At 38.9% G+C, this 24,136-nt stretch overlaps 1 protein-coding gene across 1 annotated transcript in view; it reads right to left on the bottom strand.

Moving 5' to 3' along the window:
• LOC103378645 (neural-cadherin) overlaps positions 1-24,136 on the bottom strand; it is a 230,504-nt gene that overhangs the window by 168,365 nt on the left and 38,003 nt on the right. Inside the window, exons 2-4 of the mRNA XM_017032353.2 lie at positions 2,798-2,995; positions 1,824-2,049; positions 381-585 (exon numbers count right to left, since the gene is read on the bottom strand). Coding sequence (XP_016887842.1) covers positions 381-585; positions 1,824-2,049; positions 2,798-2,995 — 629 coding nt within the window. The remainder of the gene's footprint in view (positions 1-380; positions 586-1,823; positions 2,050-2,797; positions 2,996-24,136) is intronic.

Raw genomic sequence — 24,136 nt, forward strand, 5'->3', positions numbered from 1 at the left:
AAAAATGTGAACAACACAGGGACGGGGGCCAAGATGTGGCCCGCCAAGTCGATTTGTGTGGCCTGCGGGAGCTCAAAACATGTTTATTTGCCTCATATTGAAGTCCATGCTACTGAGATTCCTAATTTATTTTATTATGTTTGTATTACACACAGCAATGTACAATATTTGTAACTGGAATGAATAATAATCAATTGCAGTGGAGCAGTTACAGATACTATACAATCACAACCGCCCCTTCAAGGGGAACTGTATAGCTAATGTGGCCCACTATTGAAAAGGAGTCTGACAGCCCTGCTTTTTGGAGCAGAATTGTTGTAACACAAAATGTACCGCAAAAAAATTAGCTGATGTTGCAGAAATAGAAATGGAGCACTAACCTCTGCTGCGCTGCTCATACTGTCCACACCTTCGCTGGCTCTCACCAGTAGCAGGTACCGATGCTGGTCACTCTCATAGTCAATGGTCCGGGTCAGGCAGATCTCACCCGTCTCTGCCGAGATGGAGAAGAGGCTGCTGGGATTGATAAGGAGGCTGTAGCTTATGGGTTTCTTCTGGAAGGACACAGCAGGTGTCACCAGGAAACTGGAGACAGAGACAGAAGGTCAGAGGTCAGGTTCGATTAAAGTAGCGGTGAAGACAGAGGACAGAATATATTTGCATTTTCATACTTGATTGTTGTTTATTTGCATTATCCTTGACCTAGGAACAGTTGTTGTCAATAAATGTCAATAAACAAAACTTGTCTGTTTGCAAAGACCTGTCAAAACACATTATATTTAGCTCATATTTTCTTTCCCTTTTAATTTTTTTTTTTTTTTTTCCAAACAGTGCCTGAAATACGGCCGGTTACACGTTAGTTCTTTCCTGCTTTGGCGCCCCAACCGTAGATGGAATGCACAGCGGAGACTTAGTGATCTGCTCAAGGGCCGAAGCTAACATTAGCTTCGGGGCTAACTCCCTTCACTTTTGGCTTATAGTCCGGAAATTACGGGAGTGGACTTCCTCCTCTTTAAACTGTTAAAAAAAAGGATATATGGGTCGCATAGATTCTTAGACAGAAACAGTGATCCAGAGATATTGTGATAACGGTGAAATTGATTGATTATTGTCGGGGGGAAGCGGACAGAGCTATGTTATGTTTCATATAGCACCTCTCTTTTTACTAAGTCATTGACGTGAAGACGCTGCTGATGTAAAAACTGGGTTAATGGAACCAAGGATATCAGTCTGAACTAGGCCAAGGAGCCTGTGCACAGAAACATCACCCTAACCCTCCCGTTGTCCTTCGCATTTTGTAAAACCCTACAAAGTCCTAGCAATGGGTTTGCAGAATCAGTGAATGAGGGAAAGTTGGCACAAGCCGTGCCACAGGGTCACCCAAAGGACAACACAGGGGTTAAAACGTGGTAATCTGTTTTCTTTACTATATCAGTGTTCACAGATGAGTGCTACTCAAAATGTGGGCCAGGTCCCACTGGTGGGGGACGTAGAAAGGGCAGTGGTGTCGAGACAAAACAGGAAAATATTTTCAAGGTTCAAGTGATGATGAACTTTGTGTGTAATATGACATTATTGGTTTTGATTCATTATATAATATGACATGACTTAATGTTTGTTCAATAAATGTTGAGCGACAAGGGCAGGTGGGGGTTCAAAATCCTCACTTGTTCAAAGCCGGGGACGACCAAAAAAGTTTGAGAACCATTGCCGTGTCACCATTGAGACACACAGTGGATCTGTTGCCTAATCTGATAAACTAGATATTCTTCAGTAATAGATTAGGTCGATCGATCATTTCCTTGTGTGATGTGTAAACTTACGTCTGTGCTTCAGGAGTGTTTTCTGGTATAGCGATGGTGAAGGAAGCGTTGGTGAACTGTGGAGGTCGGGCTCCTGCCACCACAGACACTACAGCGGGGGGGCTGCGGCTGCCCAGACGGTCAGCAGCTATCACGGTCAGCAGATACTCTTTGTCCCTCTGCAGAGGAAGACCCGTGGTCCGAATGTGGCCATTCTTCCTGTCCACTTCAAAACGACCATCTCCACCTGTACACAAGTTTGCAGACATTCACTGGCTGTGGAGTGTTGAGGAAAAAATATTTGCTATTCTTTACAACTTTAATCCTTCTAATGAGCCATTTCGCTCATATTGCTAGAAAAATATATATATATAAAAGGCAAAGTTTTTGCCCTTATAAAAGTTACAATATGATCAAATGTGTCAAAATTTAACATAGATAAATATTAGCTATGAGTTAGGAAAAGGAATAGAAAAAAAAAACCTCAATGACGGCTAAAACAATAAAAAAAGATAACAGTAATCACATCAGGAGGTCAGAGCAGGCATGGGCAAACTAAGGTCCAGGGGCCGGATGTGGCCCGTTCAGCCTTTTAATCCGGCCCGCCAAATTTTTCCAAATTATATAATTTATTTATATTTTATTATACATCTGCCTTTTCTCCACAATACCCACGTTTCTCCGAAAGGTGGCGTAGAAAATGATAAAAACATTTTAGCATTTTAGCCTTTATGCATGACTTTTACATGTCATTATCGTTCACACAAACGTTTCATCTATCTGCTCCTGACTCGGCCCCCCTGTTCTATCTATCTATTCTTTTAGGAGAATTGCCCGTGACTCAAAAAGTTTGGTCACCAGGGTTAGAGTCATACTCTGAATACTGAGTCCTTGCCTCTGACCCATCTTTTCTTTACCTTACTGTGCTATAAAAACTGAATGTTGAGAAAATATTCATGTGAAAGCCAGGGACAGAGATAAAAACAATCACTGACCCTCTGACAGGAAGTACTCCACTTCACCGTTGTTGCCCTCGTCACCGTCCTCGGCCTGAAGTTTGTAGACCACAGAGCCTGCGGCGGCATCAGTGGAAACCACAGCCAGGTATGGAACAGGAACCATAGACCATTCAGGTGTATTATCGTTCACATCAGTCACAGTCAAGTCCACTCTGACCAGGTACCAGTCTGGACCTGATGAGGCAAAAAAAAAAAAAACAGAGATGGAGGAGTTATAGTAGGACATAAAGAACTGAGTCTGAGGAGCACACAGGAGCGTGAACGAAAATTTAAATTAAAGTAAATTTGTTCTGATTTTTTAGGTCATAAAGGAACAGAAGGAACCGACTAAGAACATAATGAGGGACTGTATTATCAATTTAAATTTATATTCATAGAGACTGGCTGAACTAACAAACTAAAAGCCTCCCCATCCCTCCAAAACACTCACAAAAACTAAGCCTAGAAAAACTATTGTTCTATTTTTACATGAGGAAATACTTTATTTTCCCTGACATTTGTCAACAGCTTTAATCGAGTTATAGGCCCATAACCGGTATAATAATCTTTATCTCTCAGTAAAACCCTCTAAAACGGCAGATGTTTGATTTATTATTTAAATATTGTATTATTCCCTTGGGGGGAAATTCCTCCTTCAATTCAATTCATGCGTGAAACACTCCTGTGATTACCGTGCAGTGGGCTGCACTTTTTAGTTGTTAACTGGGCAGTTGTGGTGATTCTGCAACACACGTCAAGGATCGGAACTAGCAACCTTCCAATTACAAACCATTTCCAAAGAAATGTATTTCACAATAATGCAGATTTACTCTCAATTTCTCTATTTCTTAATTGATTTCTAAAATGTTTTATGTTTGTATGAAGATAAATGACTTCAATAAATGCTTTCAACACTTCTTCTTTCACACATTTTCTTCTCCGCTTTTAGGCAATTCCAGGGCTAAACTCTCAATCTTCTAATGATAAAAACTGAAGTTGGAAAATTAGTGTGTCTACGTTTTCATGTAAATCTGCCCGTGCTGATTTGTATGTGTTTTCACATCAAAACTGTGCAATAAAGGGGAAACAAGAGTCACAAAGGATCAAAAGAGGCCAGAGATGTGAGTGCTGCTCATTACCGGGGAGAATATAAAGTGCATGAAGCTAAAGTTAAAATGAAAGGTGATGAGAATACAAGTGTCTTCATTCTTACTGCAGTGCACTGATATTCCGGCTGTTTGATGTTACAAATGAAGAAAAAGAAAAATCAAAGTTTACACCAGATAATCTGTACTTGTATCTGCAGAAAGGGCTCAGATCAAGACAGAAGGCATTGGTTATGATGAATTTTTAAAACAGGCAGTAGAACAGAAACATCAGTTATTTTTCATTAAAGGTGTCGGTGCTTGTTTTTTTTTCCCCACACTCTGCTCTGACAGCGAGATAACTAGAGAGAGAGAGAGAGAGAGAGAGAGAGAGCGAGGAGAAGGAGCAGGCATCTGCCACTGAGAGAACAATGAAGCACTTAATGTAGGACTCGTAACCTATGGCAACCAATGAGGCTGGTGTGAAAACGTGGTGTGAGGAGGAGTTAGTGATGTTTTGTCTAAGGTTTTCTGAGTTTGTCATTGAATCCAAAGAGACCATCTGACAACTGTCCTCTATTATCCTCTAATCCACTGATGATTAGTGTTTCTGTATGTGTGTGGGTCTCTATTAGCACAGTGATTTATCTTCTGGCTTCTGGATCTTCTCTTTGTACCTAGTGCTGCACCTCAATCAGATAGACAGTAGTGATGCATCGAAATCAAAACCGTAAAAAATAAGGAAACCTTAAAGTCATAATGTTAATGTTAAACTTGACCATACACATTAAATGATAATGTACAGGCCTACTGGCCTGCTGAAAGATTATAAAATTAAATATGTTCATGCTCCTAAAAACACAAAGTGCATTTAAGTCAATCGCTGGATCATTTCTCACGTGCGCTGTTTTATTCCCGCATCCACGTAATGATCTGTAGAACGCGGATCAAGTACAGTCGCCACAAAGTGCAGAGGATCCGAATAGATCTCAGTGAAACGTGTGCCGACAGACTCTATGAGTTGACTTTTCATTGTTATCACTCTATGGTCCGTCTCAACCTATTTGCTTAGAAGGCGCTGAAGTGTTGCGAATAAAGAAATAACATTTGTACAGATTCATCAGAGGAGCTAGTCTCTTTGGTTAGCTGCTCAAACCGGACAAGAAGAGAGAGCATGTTCTCTGTTAACACCCACTGGTGTGAAGTGAATGGCACAGGGAGCTCCTGGTTGGCACTGTAAGCAGCCAAGACTCGCTTCCCTTTCTCTCATGTTCAGCATAGCGATCGGGATGTTTGGATTTCAGGTGATAAATTAAACCAGACGTGGAGAAATTCTTTGCAGATGCATCCCCTCTTAGAATTTTTTAAACTTCAGCATTACACGTTTTAAAAACGCTATCGGTTGGTCTTCCTCAGATATAATGCGCCCAACCACAGACATGTTGGCACTTTCCTGTTTCGGCCATTTTGTTTCGGTGATAAAATATTCCCAGTTGCGGAATATCTAATAGATAGATAGATAGATCTTGTCTTGATCACACGGACCTGGAGCAAGAAAATTCAGCACTTAAATGGAGCCCTGTATACAACTCTGGTCCCTGTAGTACATACACCAGGCCACTAGGTGGTGTGTATCTCTCCACTTTAATATACTGTTACGAAGAATGTGGTTCCACATACATTTGCTGCTCAAAGGCAGAATCTGCGATATTGCTCTGTCTGCGACAGAAATAAGCGACGGTGAGCAGAAGATAGAGCACCAGAAAAAGAGACAAACGTTGGAGAAACCAGGAGACAAATGGAGATAATTAAATTTCTCATGTTCATCGCGGACCTTGCAGAAGAACATTCCGTCTTCCCCTTCTTCTTTGATCTTTTTTACTCTAATTGTATTAATTTCTCTGATTGCAGCTTCGTTTTTTTTTTCAACTCATTTATTTGCTGCCTAATTCCTTTATCTTTTTTTCTTCTTCATTGTTCAGTTTCTATATCTACCACAGGTTGTTCCTCAGACTTGTTTCAATCTTAATCCTGAAGTTAATCCTCAATCTCCTCACTGCTGTATTTTTCTCTCTCCACCGTTCTTTTCTGCTTGGAAATACCTCTTGTTTACCTGTTTGCTCTTGTTCTCTTCTGTTGCCATGACAGTTACTCAATGTGAAGACAAGCGGGCTGATACTGTTGATGCTTGTTTTCCTGTGTATAGTTGTACCATTTTATCGTTTCAGATCTTACTTCCATCTGAGGTTGGGTTGGGTAAACAGAACAGTTGTCTTCTAAATTAAGTTTGATTGTGGTTCTTCTTAAACCTGCAAAGCCTTTAACAGTTGTCTTCTAAATTAAGTTTGATCGTGGTTCTTCTTAATGACCACAGCATGGTCGAAACCTGGAAAGTGCAAAGCCTTTCGGGACCAGAACCAAAGAGGTGGAAAATACCCCCCCCCCCAAAAAAAAAAACAAAAAACACACAAAACCCACTTAGAACTGAAACCAAAACTGCATGAATATACAACACACTCAGTTGTACAGATTAGATAGACAGATAGATAGATAGATAGATAGAGAGAGAGATAGATAGATAGATAGATAGAAGGATAGATCGATAGATAGAAGGATCGATCGATCAATAGATAGAAGGATCAATCAATAGATAGAAGGATCGATCGATAGATAGAAGGATCGATCGATCAATAGATAGAAGGATCAATCAATAGATAGAAGGATCGATCGATAGATAGAAGGATCGATAAATAGATAGAAGGATAGATAGATAGATAGATAGGTAGGTAGGTAGGTAGGTAGGTAGGTCGGTAGGTAGGTAGGTAGGTAGGTAGATAGGTAGGTAGATAGGTAGATAGATAGATACGTCATAGCGATCGTTACGTCACAGCTGTGGCTAAATCGTGCTCCGTGGGTTTGTTGCTTTAGTAATGATGTTGTTACGGCTACATGGGTTATCTAGGATGTAATGACTCGTTATGCCACATTTCTGCATAATATTGATGGTTTCTATAGACGTAAGCCATTAAGATGTGGATTAACTCAGGCAGGACACCACGGAAGGCCTAGGAGTGAAATACATACCACTGAAAATGATAAAAGGAAACAAATAAAGAAATCTTTGAATATGAGGATCATTTCCATCCAGAGTTTTATCAAATTATATGTTCCCTCTTTTAGACACATAACAATTAGTTTTTAACATTTCTTTGTTTTTTAAAAAGACTCATCTGGTGCCATAGAACCAATGGTTCCGAATCTTGATGTCTTCTGGGAAAAAACAAATTGAGCCTGAAACGCTGAAAAAGAACATCTATTGAAAAAAACAACAACAATTTTAACTGAACCAATTGCAGGACAATTTCCAAAATTATTATTATTTTGCAGAACTGTTTTGGAGTCCCGAATGAAAAATAGTTGTGTAACAGGAAGAAAGAAAAACAAACATAATCTTTTATTCGCCTAAGATCTGCACACTGACATTTCTTGAAAACAGCCTTAAACCAGTCTGCCCATGAGAACAGAAGGCAAAACAGATATTTGAGTACTTCATAAAAGATTGACTAAATTTAAACCATATGCCTATATACCACTATATACAATATTTGTTTTGGACAGAATTTTCCTACAAGACACTGACGTTTGTGAACCACTAACTCAATCAAAAGTCACATAGAAAAACACATGGAGAACACCAGCAGGTCTCATGTCAATAATTATGATGTGGTAAAAACAGCTTTTGTTAAATATATTTAATTCTGACACCGGAGCTTCTGGTGTAAAATTCAAGTTATTAACTGATTTAATTTTTAATTATCAAAAAGAGTTTATTTATTTTTTTGCTGGTTTATTTTTAGTACCAATTTAAACTTTTTAATTTAATTTTTTTTTTTTTTTGCTCTGCAGAACAGTCTGTTCGTTCAGTACTTCAGTACTTTACTTTAGGGTTATTAGATTTTTTTTTGTATTTTCTGTGATTAAGCTGAATTTAACGTATGAAATCATGAAAGGATCTAAAGTGTACTACTGAATCTACACGGAGGCCTAGGATGAAAACCAAACTTTGTAAATAAATTAAACAAATAATTGTGAGTTGCATTTGTTGTATAGTGAGATCCTCCATTAAACTGGCACATATCCATCAGCATGACAGCTTGTAGTTGTACTGTGAGTGAGTGACCAGTGCCAGTCAGAACAGCTTTTCAAACACTACATGTAAGTGGTCAGTTTATGAGAAGGAAAATGAAGATGGAAAATATGTTTCCTCTTCCATTAACTGGAGGCAGAGGCTCTCATCAGATTTTCCACATCTGAGAGTCTGCAGAGGTTTGCTCCTGAGGTCATGTGATGTTAATTTACTTTACAGCTTATGCCCATTAGGGTCCGAGTGGACTGCACATCCTGATCTTTTGTCCAGTCCCATACCAGAAACTAAACACTAATGCTGTGTGTTCTTCAACTCTAATATCTAAAAAAAACAAAACAGATTTTAGCCATTTATCCAAAGACTAGCCTAAAGAAATGATTCCAGCTGAAGTCTGTGATGACCTCTTAAAGTCTACGATGCCTGCTGTGATTTTATTGTTTTCCTGCTACAAAGATTGGGAAATTAGAAAGCTATAAAATGATGAAGCAAGCATACAGAACATAGTGTTTTAAATGAGAATTTCAGCTTCAAACCTCTAGATCAGGGGTTCCAAACATAGGGCCCACGGTCAAAAACCAGCCTGCTAGGGTGTTCAATCTAGCCAAAATTCTTCTCTCATCACATCACATGCTACAATATATGGCAAACAGGGCATACTGTCCTGAGATAGATAGATAGATAGATAGACAGACAGACAGACAGACAGACAGATAGATAGATAGATAGAAGGATCGATAGATAGATAGATAGATAGATAGATAGATAGATAGATAGATAGATAGATAGATAGATAGATAGATAGGTTGTTGTGAGAATCATGATCATCCCCTGCCGTAGAGGTTGCGAGAGTGAAGATTGCAGCCTGCTAAATACAGCACGTTACATTTAAATAAGACAACGAGCAGATGGGATGGAAAGAGAGAGAAGTACGGAGATCAGGTCTCACAGTGTGGCTTCAAGTCCCTTCAGCACAACGTGGATGAGGAGAAAATGAGGCGGTGCAGAGCTGATTGGGGTCAGTGGAGGAGAACAGAGGGCAACGAGTCGGTGTTTGATTCATTAGTTGTTAAACAGATTGTCTTCCTGTTTGACATGCTCAGCCCAGGCACACAAAACATCTGTATGCCTCTCACGTGCATGTGTGTGTGTGTGTGTGTGTATAAGTGAGTGAGTGTGTGGGAATGTGAAGGGGCAGTGGGGAGGGACACATTTAGAAAGAAATGACAAATTTTGTGCATCCCATTTTTCACAATAATGAAGTATTATAAAAATATAACGGCGTTGAATCACAGTAACTCAGTTTCTTCGACGCATCGCTGCCACTTAAAAGTAAACCTCTTAAAAGCACGCTTTCAAAGCAACAAAAAAAATCTAAAAATGTGATTCAACTGTTTTGCTGTTAAATGAAGCTTCCAGAGCCCTGTTGATAATTAACATGCATTTGGATAATTTAAACACATTTGTTAGCTTCCATGTTTATAAGTGGAATGAAAACTTAGGTGATATACTTTTCACGCTGCCATTAGAACTGATAAAATGTGCAGTTAATTCACAGTTAGTCACGAGTTAACGAGGGTCAATCACGCAGTATAACATTTAACAATTGTTGGACGGGCAAATAATCACCACTTTTAGGACCACTGGGAAGTTTTGGAGTGTGCAGAACAGTCTTTATGGATAGCCAGAGAACCTACCACAGTCACAATATTTTTTATATAATCAAATATAAACAAAACCGTTAATTATTATTGAACCTGTGCAGGATTTGATTGTGGATACTGGACGATAGATGTAGGTTTACACTGCTGAGAAAGCCAATTTCTATTATCTTTTAGTAACCAGTTTTGAAAACAAAATATATTAATCTACAAAATGGTTTTCGGGAACATGTCAAACTCAAGGCTTGTATTGCTGTCAGAAGCTTGAAAAGCATTTAATAAAGACCATGCAGCAGAGTTTCTTAACCTGACATATATATTATTTTTTAATTATATAATTATATTATATATATAGTATATATTAATACATTATATAAATAATAATAAATGCAGAAACATTTATTAATATGTTATAGAGTAGTTACATCTATACAGTTTTCCATTTACAACCAGCCCTTCAAGGGGAACTATATTGCTGATGTTCCCCGCCCCACCTCCCACCCCGGGTTTAGGGAAAAAGCTATAGGTTTGTGTTATGGAAAATGCAGACTGTCAGCATTCCCCTCAGTTCTGTTTCTCTGTCAGTGTCCGGGACCGATTCACTGAGAATCGATTTTTCCATTTACTTATTTACTCAACTACTCTCTGTCTTTCTCTGTTTGTCTACCTGCCTCTTTGACAACATCTCTCAACGTTAAACAATGACACAACAGAGCTGTCTGTCACATTCACAGAATCCATACCGCTTACTACCATAACAACAGGACATAAGAGTTACATAAGAGTCCCGCTGGACTTATATATATATATTATGTATGTATGTGAGAATTTTCTAAGTCTGTTTTTCTGTGAGATATTTTTGACCAAGACAGCAAGTCTTTGTGATGTATCAAAAGCCACGGTATCTAGGTAATGTCAGCATACCACCAAGAAGGACTAACCACATAACATAAAACCACAGCTGCCCAACTCACTGCAGAATTAAATGTGAACCTCAACTCTCCTGTTTGCACCAGAACTGTCTGTCGGGAGCTCCACAGAATCAACATACATGGCCGGGCCTCTATAGCCAAACCCTTGGTCACCAGGCATTTCCATTTCAGTGTCCAACCCTGTATATATATATATATATATATATATATATATATATGGAATGAAATGAGAAGGAAACACAATGTCAAGCCAAGAAGAAATGCAGAGAAGGAAGGAAGAAAACATTATAAAAGGTCGGTTAATTAAAGCTTCTCTGTGAGGATTATGTCATCCTCACTGTAACCGCTTCAAACATAATCTCTTTAAATGAAAGCCGCGGCTGCTACTGAGCCAACTGACTTTTTACATATTTTTAAAGAGATACCAATTAAACTAAGAGAGGAAGGAGCTACATAAAGAGGGAGAGAGAGAGAGAGAGAGAGAGGGAGAGAGAGGGGGGCTTTAGTTCTAAGACTAATTACAAATGATACAAATGGTTAACCACCAGTTTCACTTCTTATTCCTAGCAGGGCTACTTATAATTGAAAAGCTCTATACTGCCAATAACCAAAAACCAAGTCTTTCTTTCTTACACACGCACACACCCAGGCCCCAGGCCGTCATTTCCTATGTTAATGGCAGCAGCTGCACCAGTAAGAATAGAAGGCAAGTTTCAATGTCAGTAGTCAATGCTTACATTGTATTTGCTTGATTGAAGTCACTACTTTGGATGACGTCATCATCAACATCACCAGTGAAATCACGCATACACGATGGCATGATAAGGGGTGATATTACATTGTATATAATGGTGTCATAACTGTATCTGACCAGATCACCAAATGAATTGACCTCATAATTTATGACGTAACTACTTTAATTGAGGCTGTGATGACATCATCACTTCATTTGATGACATCACGTCCTCTATAAGATACTGCCTCATCAGTTTCCATGTTATCGCGGCAGGTCCTCCACTTAGGTTGAAAGTCAAAATATTGAGTCACATACCGTACATAAGTACCGATGTCACTCAGCTGCGCTAACACGTAAAAGTAACATTAGGACGAGGGTATTCACCTAAAAGGTGAGGTCCAGCTTATAAAATTTCCTTCAAGCAAAAGGTCCAAAACGAAGTCCATCTTGTCTCTTATAGATTTGCCCTATGTCCACATTTTCATATTGTGACAATATTTTATAGTTTTATTTATTGTCAGTTTTCAATACAGGTTTCAAAATGTTAAACTGAGTTCACAGCACTTTTACCATAATAAAAGAGATTAACAACCCGTTTTTCTCTTAAAGAGAACCTAAAGAATTGAAGGTCTAGGTAAGAAAACTGAAGGTAAAAGTCAATATCTTTAGAAAGCAATTCATAAAAATGTTTTCTTTCAGGAGGGAAAATAAAAACAGAGCTTTAAAAAATTATTTTTTTTAATAGAGATATAGCCACGTGACTCAAATTCATCTAATCTCGTGAATTTATTAGATATATCACAGATCTGGACAGAATCATTACTTGGTCCGGGGTCTGCCATTTGATGATACCCGATCCAGGACATAAAAAGCTCAGATGAGTCTGACTTACGCATAGGACCATAATGACAGGCAAAAAGTTCCTAAAAAAAAACCAACAAAAATTAAATAAAGTGAATGTAGCACAATTCGATGTACGCCGTACAACCGGCGAATGTAAACAAATCTTTGTTCCATGTACAGCGCCATGTGATGACATGATTCATTCATTGCATTCGCCATCTTGGCTAACCAGCTGACTAGTTGGTCGCCTGTTATGGCTCGTCATAACCAAAACTGTCCGATTTCATCACTGGCTGGTTGACCAGTGGCTCTCTACTGGCAGCATCTCTATCTTCAAAATCAATCTCCTCTACCGCCATCTTAGCCTTTTGTATATATGACAGTAGCAGCAGGAAGCACTGGAGCTTGTATCAAAAAGTGCTTCAGTATTTGAGGCGTTAAAAACATATAGGAATTTGCATGTTACTTTCATGTGACTCTAGGCCGAACAAATGAAGCCTCGACATTGTGCTTACCCAACCTTCAGCTTCAAATTAACCATCACTACTTAAAACCACACATCATAGCAGGTCTCACTACTGTCCTATAATTGTTCCCTTTCAACTTTCATGCTATTGTTCTGTCACAAATCACCCTGGATGATTGACCTGAGCTATTTAAACTCACCCACCTTTACTACCACTACTCCTTGCAGCTGTGTATGATTCTACTGCACCCCTACTTTGAACCCATCTGTCAATCTGACACCACACCTACTGTCTCATACATTTCCTGCACAAGCCTCACATACCTCTTTCATACAGTACCACAGCACCTCAATAGGCACCCTATCATGTACTGTGTATAAATCCACAGACACATTAGAACTCTATCTGACCTCTGAGCTTTTCTTCCAGTAGTCTTCCTGGGCATGGAACCAAACTGCTGCTCGTTGATGTTAACCTCTTGTTAAGACTTCAACAAGACTTTATGCCTCTGTAGTTACTACAGCTACTGCTCCCTTGTCCTTGAAAATCGGTACCAGTACACTCTCATTCTCCATTCATTAGGCATCCTCTCAGTCTCCAGAATTGTGTTAAACAACCTGGTTAAAAAAGTCTACTGCACAAACATCTCCACAGATAAGTAATCTGGACCAACAGCCTTTCCACACTTCATCATCCTGAAAGCTGCCCTCACTTCCTCCTTACTGACTCCATATTTCTCTCTCATTTCCCACATTCATTAGCTCCTCAAAATAGTCTCTCCATCTTCTCAAGACACACTATCCTCAATAACTGGTCCAATTCCCTCACTGTCATTTACCATCCTAACCTGCCGTACATGCTTTCCAGCTCTAGCTCTCTGTTTAGCTAACCAGTACGAAACCTTCTCTCCTTCCTCAGTGTTCATGTTTCTGTGCAATAACTTTAGTCTACAAACAAAATCAACACATATAAAAAGGCTCAATGACTGGTAGTGAAATGATACAATTGATGAAAGTGTCTATTCTTAGAGTTTTGAAATAAAATATAAATGAATTGTTTTTTTGTTTTTTGGTTTAGGGCTAAATTCAAAGCAACAAACCTGAATTATTGGATTTAAACAAGGCATAATTTAAATTTAAATTAATCAGTGGAGGGATTTACTGTTGTTTTGTTAATTAAAAAATAAAATAAAACAGTTGAAAAACTTTCACTATCACGGCAGATTCTCATTGTTTAAAGCCAAGACATTTTGTCAATAGGTCGATCTGAGCAAAACAGGTGACTTGTGTTAACACAGCAAACAAAAATCCTTTTATGCTAGCTTTTCTAAATGGCAGCACTCCAACATGGCAGTGATGGAGAAAGTGAGGCACGGAATTGGCTTAAACCACTCAGAAACTCCATTAGAATCACCTGGTTATGTCTGTTTTTGAACTAGATAACATAAAGTACATTCAAAACACTTTTCATTTCAAGTTCAGATTCTGTTCCTGTTTTTTTCTTTTATCATCTTATGCATTAACGATATTGTGAAGTAAAATCCTAATGCATGTAGGAAAAAAAAACCCCTCTGTTTCAGTTTCTGGAGGCTGTAGCCCCCTACGTGATGAAGGAAAAAAAAGTATAAGCACAAAGAAAAAGCTCCAGTCAGGCTTTTAATTTAATCTGTGGGGGAAATTTAATGGAATTAGAAAAACTGGATGAGAGACAGATTAGTTGATGTGCTGGGGTTTTATTTGCACACATTTACACGTGCACACTGATGTGCATGTGTACAAATACACAAAAACAAGAATTTATGGAACTGATTAAGTTGTGAAATAAAACAGCGATGAATGTTGGCTGAGATGAGTCCAAATGCTGTCAATCAGGTCACAAACACACACCTGTGTCAGTTCAGCGAGGAGGCAGGAGCTTCCTGTGACTTAACGTCTTACACTTTTAGTCGATGTGTAGCACAGCGCGGCATGAAATGGGATTAATAAGTGGATTATTAAGGAGCAGCAGTGAGAGGATTAGAGTGCTCCTTTGAAGTCATTCCGAAGAAAAGAGAAATGAATTGACTCCAAAGTCGCTGCCTCTTTCTCCACTTCTACATTTCTGTCTTCCTTCGTTTTTTTTTTCATTTCTCACGTGTTTACACAAAAAGCAAAAGTTATTTTAGAACACAGAAGTGCTGCCTGTCGGTGTTTATATATTTAGGATGCAAATTGAGATTTTTTTTTTTCATTACCAATTTATTTTAGGAATGAAGATGGAGGAGGTGACAGGAGGACAAACACTCATGCGAGAGACTAAAATAAAACTTGCCGTCTTAATTTATCTCTGGCACAAGCATGCATAGTGGCTACAGTAAGTGTTTCCTATACTTGTATCTGATTCTGAATTCTTCAAAAAGTAACACTGTAGTGAAATAAACCACAAAAACCACAAAAGTAAAAGTTGTTTTTTGTTTTTTGTAAACTACAAATATATTAGACATATATTAGACATATATAAGAGAGTACGTAAACACTTGATTCCGTACCGTACCCTAAACATACACTACGTTCGTTATACAAACTTAGAATTAACTTAACTTACGTATATTTTTTTTACTTTTCTAGTTTTTTCCTTTTTTTGATTTGCATTTTTTCTTTAGCGGGCACCACGCTCATATTTATTGACAATTTAATGCTTTAGTTCCATGGTCATCGTGCGTTTCTTCTTCTCTCTACCATCCTTTCCACTCATTTTCTTAGGACTCATCACTATTATGATGAATAATGCACAAAATAGAGAGAAAATCACATAGATAACGCAAACACAATATGGAAGACTCGCAGGAGATATGTACGGAAGTGGATGAACACGTGAAGTGAACGAGTGATGCGGCGTGGGCTGCTCTGAGTGCACGCCACCTAGCAGCGGCGTCTGTAAGGGTGCTCGTATCTCAAATCTTTACTCGTAACTCAAAGCAAAAATTTGTTTAAAAGCTTGCTCGTATCTCGGAATACTCGTATCTCAGAATACTCGTATGTCGGAATGCTCATATCTCAAGGTATTACTGTACAGCTTTACAAAAAATATCCTGAACATGAAGTGTCTCTGTATTTTTCTTATTTTTAAAATTCATCAAGCGGACCAAGAAAAAGAAGGCACCAAAAGGACTATGTAAAATGAGCTATAATGTCCATCCATCCATCTTCATCCGCTTATCCATTGCCGGGTCACGGGGGCAGCAGTCTCCCTGACCGCCACCCAAATCACACTGCACCATACCACCCCCCTTAACCTTCCTGCAGGTGGTGAGTCCAATGGAAACTACCAACCGCCCTAACCAGGATTGGATCTTGCCCAGGAGGTGAACCCTGGGGTTCCACAACAATGACAGAGATATTTCCTCTGGGCCAAAGCGCCACTTAGCTATGATGTGTTTAGGTTCAAATTATAATAGTCATATAGAACCAGTTACATTTAGGAAGTCTGTTTAAGGACCTGAACCTTTGTGTTATTTATAAATTGTGTCTTTTTTCTAGGAGAAAACAGTTTGTGAACCTGCAGTGACTCGCCAACATCAGCCACTGCTATCGCTGTGAATCCAAAATATCAAAATATTGCATTACAAAACTACTGTAATCTTATCTACTGTAACTTGTAGAGAAAATCTAGTTTCTCTATTGATGATTTTTCATTTGTTTTTCAGTTGAAACTTCTGCAAGGAATCCATCACCAAAAAAAAAGGACAAACTTTACAATTGAGTTTTGATTTAGCCTCATTTTCAAAACTCGAAAATAAAACAAAATAAACTTTGTGAGCAAGACGAGCTAAGAAAAATTCATTTTCTGAAGATTTCCCAGCTACTCTCAGTGTTTTTCAATGGGATCCAGTTGATGGAGTAAATCCACTCTAATTAATCCACTGTGTTGTGATGTGTTTTTCAGTCAACAGCAGACTGTAAACCTGGATCAGACTCAAACCGAATAAATCCATGAGCTCTGAGTGAATCCCTGTTTATCCTCATCAGTCAACATTGATTTCAGCTGGAGACCAGTTTGAATCAAAGATTTGGCTTCATTACAGGAAACTAACACGCAGGCACATTGCAGAAATGTCAAGATAATAAATAAATAAACAAGCACGGGGTTGTTCCACACAGGGGAGAGAAAAGTTTCTCAAAAAGTCAAGGGGAAAAGCATTTTATTGAGACTTAAAACATTTATCAGTGAAACTTGTAGTTTTGACGCTATATTAAACACCCCTACTTTGAACCCATCTGTCAATCTGACACCACACCTACTGTCTCATACATTTCCTGCACAAGCCTCACATACCTCTTTCATACAGTACCTCAATAGGCACCCTATCATGTACTGTGTATAAATCCACAGACACATTAGAACTCTATCTGACCTCTGAGCTTTTCTTCCAGTAGTCTTCCTGGGCATGGAACCAAACTGCTGCTCGTTGATGTTAACCTCTTGTTAAGACTTCAACAAGACTTTATGCCTCTGTAGTTACTACAGCTACTGCTCCCTTGTCCTTGAAAATCGGTACCAGTACACTCTCATTCTCCATTCATTAGGCATCCTCTCAGTCTCCAGAATTGTGTTAAACAACCTGGTTGAAAAAGTCTACTGCACAAACATCTCCACAGATAAGTAATCTGGACCAACAGCCTTTCCACACTTCATCATCCTGAAAGCTGCCCTCACTTCCTCCTTACTGACTCCATATTTCTCTCTCATTTCCCACATTCATTAGCTCCTCAAAATAGTCTCTCCATCTTCTCAAGACACACTATCCTCAATAACTGGTCCAATTCCCTCACTGTCATTTACCATCCTAACCTGCCGTACATGCTTTCCAGCTCTAGCTCTCTGTTTAGCTAACCAGTACGAAACCTTCTCTCCTTCCTCAGTGTTCATGTTTCTGTGCAATAACTTTAGTCTACAAACAAAATCAACACATATAAAAAGGCTCAATGACTGGTAGTGAAATGATACAATTGATGAAAGTGTCTATTCTTAGAGTTTTGAAATAAAATATAAATGAATTGTTTTTTTGTTTTTTGGTTTAGGGCTAAATTCAAAGCAACAAACCTGAATTATTGGATTTAAACAAGGCATAATTTAAATTTAAATTAATCAGTGGAGGGATTTACTGTTGTTTTGTTAATTAAAAAATAAAATAAAACAGTTGAAAAACTTTCACTATCACGGCAGATTCTCATTGTTTAAAGCCAAGACATTTTGTCAATAGGTCGATCTGAGCAAAACAGGTGACTTGTGTTAACACAGCAAACAAAAATCCTTTTATGCTAGCTTTTCTAAATGGCAGCACTCCAACATGGCAGTGATGGAGAAAGTGAGGCACGGAATTGGCTTAAACCACTCAGAAACTCCATTAGAATCACCTGGTTATGTCTGTTTTTGAACTAGATAACATAAAGTACATTCAAAACACTTTTCATTTCAAGTTCAGATTCTGTTCCTGTTTTTTTCTTTTATCATCTTATGCATTAACGATATTGTGAAGTAAAATCCTAATGCATGTAGGAAAAAAAAACCCCTCTGTTTCAGTTTCTGGAGGCTGTAGCCCCCTACGTGATGAAGGAAAAAAAAGTATAAGCACAAAGAAAAAGCTCCAGTCAGGCTTTTAATTTAATCTGTGGGGGAAATTTAATGGAATTAGAAAAACTGGATGAGAGACAGATTAGTTGATGTGCTGGGGTTTTATTTGCACACATTTACACGTGCACACTGATGTGCATGTGTACAAATACACAAAAACAAGAATTTATGGAACTGATTAAGTTGTGAAATAAAACAGCGATGAATGTTGGCTGAGATGAGTCCAAATGCTGTCAATCAGGTCACAAACACACACCTGTGTCAGTTCAGCGAGGAGGCAGGAGCTTCCTGTGACTTAACGTCTTACACTTTTAGTCGATGTGTAGCACAGCGCGGCATGAAATGGGATTAATAAGTGGATTATTAAGGAGCAGCAGTGAGAGGATTAGAGTGCTCCTTTGAAGTCATTCCGAAGAAAAGAGAAATGAATTGACTCCAAAGTCGCTGCCTCTTTCTCCACTTCTACATTTCTGTCTTCCTTCGTTTTTTTTTTCATTTCTCACGTGTTTACACAAAAAGCAAAAGTTATTTTAGAACACAGAAGTGCTGCCTGTCGGTGTTTATATATTTAGGATGCAAATTGAGATTTTTTTTTTTCATTACCAATTTATTTTAGGAATGAAGATGGAGGAGGTGACAGGAGGACAAACACTCATGCGAGAGACTAAAATAAAACTTGCCGTCTTAATTTATCTCTGGCACAAGCATGCATAGTGGCTACAGTAAGTGTTTCCTATACTTGTATCTGATTCTGAATTCTTCAAAAAGTAACACTGTAGTGAAATAAACCACAAAAACCACAAAAGTAAAAGTTGTTTTTTGTTTTTTGTAAACTACAAATATATTAGACATATATTAGACATATATAAGAGAGTACGTAAACACTTGATTCCGTACCGTACCCTAAACATACACTACGTAACTTATACAAACTTAGAATTAACTTAACTTACGTATATTTTTTTTACTTTTCTAGTTTTTTCCTTTTTTTGATTTGCATTTTTTCTTTAGCGGGCACCACGCTCATATTTATTGACAATTTAATGCTTTAGTTCCATGGTCATCGTGCGTTTCTTCTTCTCTCTACCATCCTTTCCACTCATTTTCTTAGGACTCATCACTATTATGATGAATAATGCACAAAATAGAGAGAAAATCACATAGATAACGCAAACACAATATGGAAGACTCGCAGGAGATATGTACGGAAGTGGATGAACACGTGAAGTGAACGAGTGATGCGGCGTGGGCTGCTCTGAGTGCACGCCACCTAGCAGCGGCGTCTGTAAGGGTGCTCGTATCTCAAATCTTTACTCGTAACTCAAAGCAAAAATTTGTTTAAAAGCTTGCTCGTATCTCGGAATACTCGTATCTCAGAATACTCGTATGTCGGAATGCTCATATCTCAAGGTATTACTGTACAGCTTTACAAAAAATATCCTGAACATGAAGTGTCTCTGTATTTTTCTTATTTTTAAAATTCATCAAGCGGACCAAGAAAAAGAAGGCACCAAAAGGACTATGTAAAATGAGCTATAATGTCCATCCATCCATCTTCATCCGCTTATCCATTGCCGGGTCACGGGGGCAGCAGTCTCCCTGACCGCCACCCAAATCACACTGCACCATACCACCCCCCTTACCCTTCCTGCAGGTGGTGAGTCCAATGGAAACTACCAACCGCCCTAACCAGGATTGGATCTTGCCCAGGAGGTGAACCCTGGGGTTCCACAACAATGACAGAGATATTTCCTCTGGGCCAAAGCGCCACTTAGCTATGATGTGTTTAGGTTCAAATTATAATAGTCATATAGAACCAGTTACATTTAGGAAGTCTGTTTAAGGACCTGAACCTTTGTGTTATTTATAATTTGTGTCTTTTTTCTAGGAGAAAACAGTTTGTGAACCTGCAGTGACTCGCCAACATCAGCCACTGCTATCGCTGTGAATCCAAAATATCAAAATATTGCATTACAAAACTACTGTAATCTTATCTACTGTAACTTGTAGAGAAAATCTAGTTTCTCTATTGATGATTTTTCATTTGTTTTTCAGTTGAAACTTCTGCAAGGAATCCATCACCAAAAAAAAAGGACAAACTTTACAATTGAGTTTTGATTTAGCCTCATTTTCAAAACTCGAAAATAAAACAAAATAAACTTTGTGAGCAAGACGAGCTAAGAAAAATTCATTTTCTGAAGATTTCCCAGCTACTCTCAGTGTTTTTCAATGGGATCCAGTTGATGGAGTAAATCCACTCTAATTAATCCACTGTGTTGTGATGTGTTTTTCAGTCAACAGCAGACTGTAAACCTGGATCAGACTCAAACCGAATAAATCCATGAGCTCTGAGTGAATCCCTGTTTATCCTCATCAGTCAACATTGATTTCAGCTGGAGACCAGTTTGAATCAAAGATTTGGCTTCATTACAGGAAACTAACACGCAGGCACATTGCAGAAATGTCAAGATAATAAATAAATAAACAAGCACGGGGTTGTTCCACACAGGGGAGAGAAAAGTTTCTCAAAAAGTCAAGGGGAAAAGCATTTTATTGAGACTTAAAACATTTATCAGTGAAACTTGTAGTTTTGACGCTATATTAAACACTCACTTCTGTAAGGAAGTTCATGAAGAGATCAGGAAGTTTTAACCACAGAAATAAGAAACTGCCATTGCAATGGTTATTTAACAGTTTTGTGTCCAAAGTTGTTGCCAAAAACTGACCATGGGGGCAACTGATGCCAAGCTGCTCTAGGGTCAAAAGTCAAAGTTATGGTTCGAGTTGGACCACATGGGACATGATGCAAAACAGCTTTAAATCATTGTTGATTAAAGATTTTGCAGAATTGCAAAATGTAATTCAATCTCATGCATTACTTGTTATTTCAGAAAAGTTTGATTTTTTTCAGTATTGAACAAGTTATTTCAGAAAAGTTTGATTTTTTTCAATATTGAACAAGCAATTAGACTATGACGGTAAAAATGACTCTCGCATAAACGATACCACTGTCAGTCACATTCTCTCCTGTAACAGACTATAATATTGGTGTTGATCGCATTATGTTTTTTTTTTTGTTGGTTTTTGATCTTGGAATTTTTACCAATATTGAACTGATACTGATCCCGAGAATCGGAGTGAATGTTTAACAAAATGTTCGCTTGGTAAAACGTAGTTCAGTGGTTCTCAATTATTGTCTGTCATGCCCCCCACCCCCACCCAAATTTTATCCCCCCCTGAACAAACCACTGAATGAGTTGCTGCCACCTAGTGACTGGAGGCTTGTTTATCGTTCTAGCATTACAGCAGTGGTACACTTCTGTCCAGTGTGCTGTATTCCATTGGAAGCCTCTCACACCCAACCCCCCCAAACACCTCGGCCCCTCACCGCACACCCCACTATTTGAGAAATACTGCTGTAGTTAAGGAAAAGTCAACAAAAGAAAAAGTCAACAAAACAATTCAAGCACTTGAAATGCAACTAAAAGTGTTTGTGTCATAAATATGCTGCTTAACATTCACTCTACGCTGCCTCAATGCTCCTCTACGCCTTTTATTAGATTTGTAACTCTGGCGGGAACCAGGTCTGAAAAAAATGAATTGCAAATTGACTAATGCAACCGATGTCTTCTGAATGTGACATTAGGACGCTGAATCCATAATTAAGAAATAGCCTCAGATTCATGGTGCAATTCTTTTTTGTTTTCAGCGAACAGGAGAGAACAAAGAGCCTAACACGATTCGGACAGGAGCTCGATCTTCTCTGCTATCAGAGCCTCATCACTAACCAGGAATTGTCTGTCAGTGAAGACAAACAGCAAAGAGATGGAAACACATAATCAATAAAGGAAGTTATACAGTGGAAAGAAGGAGACAAATCTGGTTTATGAGTGTCAGGGCCACACAGACACAAACGAAGATAAGAAGAAATATAGGTTCACGCAGAGGAAAAAAAACCCAAACATTTCAGTCAGAGAACGTGGCCATCATCAGCTTGACAGCATGACTGCTCATCACCACTGTCTGGACGCTGATGCCTGAAACATGACCGAGAGGAAGATGGAAACAGAGACTGACAGATACAAATCTGCCAACAAAGGAAAAATCATAGTGGGTCAAATCAGGGCAGACAGCAAGAGAATTTTTTTTCTATTTTGTTTTCCCATCAGTGGGAAAGTCTTTTTGGTCTTTGTAAAATGTTGATATGGTATTTTGAAACCAGAACAAAAACTTTAACAAAAGAGGGATTCAATAAATGTTAGCTTAAGGCTGTAACATCTATAAAAACATTTTCATCCAGCTTGTTTGTAGAGGCAGGCGGTGGTCTGAGCCAAAGGGTTGAGCTGCCTTCACCGCTCTGCAATAGTCTGGAAAAAAAAAATATATACATCACTGTGAAGTGCCTGGTGTAAAGGGTGAATCCACCTGTTAGCAGAACCACCAGATCAAATGCAGGGCCACCAGACTGAGAAACAGCTGTGAGACCCCTGTAACCCCCTCCTTCCCCCACATTGACTCCGCCAACACCCCTCCCCTCACAACCATCCCACAAATAGGGAAATATGTGGTGGCCTGCACATTGTCTCTCAACTATTGTCCCCACATACGTTGCTCTTGTTGCTTTGGCAAGTGTTGTTGTTCTTGTTCTTGTCCTTCACTCTTCGATCGATCCTTCGCACAATCGTCACTTTCTCTTTCTTCGCTGCACTATGTCGAACTCTTCCCCTCTTTCACCTGTACTTGATCCGGGACCAAGGAAACTAATTTCGTTCATCCCATGTCTAACATGTGTTGCAATGACAATAAAGAACCTTGAGTCCTTGAGTCCTGTTACCATTTAAACCCAAAATTGTTATTATCAGGATACTATTTTCTGATTTAAGTGTTTAAAATTCAGAGAATTTCAGATTTAGGCAACTGCCTTCCAAGTTTGTTTTGAATTTCAGATTTAGGCAACTGCCTTCCTAGTTTCTTTACAAGTTAGATTTACCTCAATAACACAAGCTGACCACAGGAGGCAGCGGTAAACCAACAGCTCCCGTGTCCCTGATGACCAGCTCAATTGAGCAGAACGCAGCTGGGAGATAACAGAGTTTCTAGCAAAACTGTAGTACATCAAAGTAACAAGGCCGAAGTAAGAAAATCTAAAGGCTAGAGTCAAGAAAACTGGCTGCGAAACACACACACGGGAGTCTCTTGGGGAAACACTGAAGAATCAAACTCAGCAAAAGATTATGAACTGGCAACTGAAGAGGTGGGAGTGAGGGGTTCAAATACAGACAAAGGAAGAGTTATCAAGTGATCACCCTGGAGGGATACACAGGTGGCGGGGACTAGTGATGGGAGTATGAACGGATGAAAATGGATGGATGGATGGATGCATGTGTGAAATAAACGAGGCTGAAAGCAAAATATGTGTGTGTGACCTGTTTGTTTTTCCAAGGGTGAGAACGCAAAATTTTCTTATGAATCAAAGGGGAGCCCGGTAAGGTTCAGGTGTTGTAGTAAGACTTGGCGAGATGGTCCAACAATCATATCTGTACGGTTTTCAAGTATATCTCGATATGCAATATTTTTCTTTATGAAATAACAAAATATAGCAAAGCCACATATTTCAATTCATTTAAAAAAAAATGCTTCCTACCCTACAAAACATCTATCATTTGTGAACACAACAGTACACAACTCTGTGTACTGTTGTGTTCACAAATTTGTGTTCACAAATGATATGACGATGCACTACTGTGCATCGTCATATCATTCACTTACACATTCACAACAACTCACGCACACACTCGGGGGGCTGGGGGGGGGGTCCCTCAGGGCACGGCACTATCACTTCCCATTCGGTTCAT

This window comes from Cynoglossus semilaevis, chromosome 5 (assembly GCF_000523025.1).
Source record: "Cynoglossus semilaevis isolate Cse_v1.0 chromosome 5, Cse_v1.0, whole genome shotgun sequence".
NCBI classification, from domain to species: Eukaryota; Metazoa; Chordata; class Actinopteri; order Pleuronectiformes; family Cynoglossidae; genus Cynoglossus; species Cynoglossus semilaevis.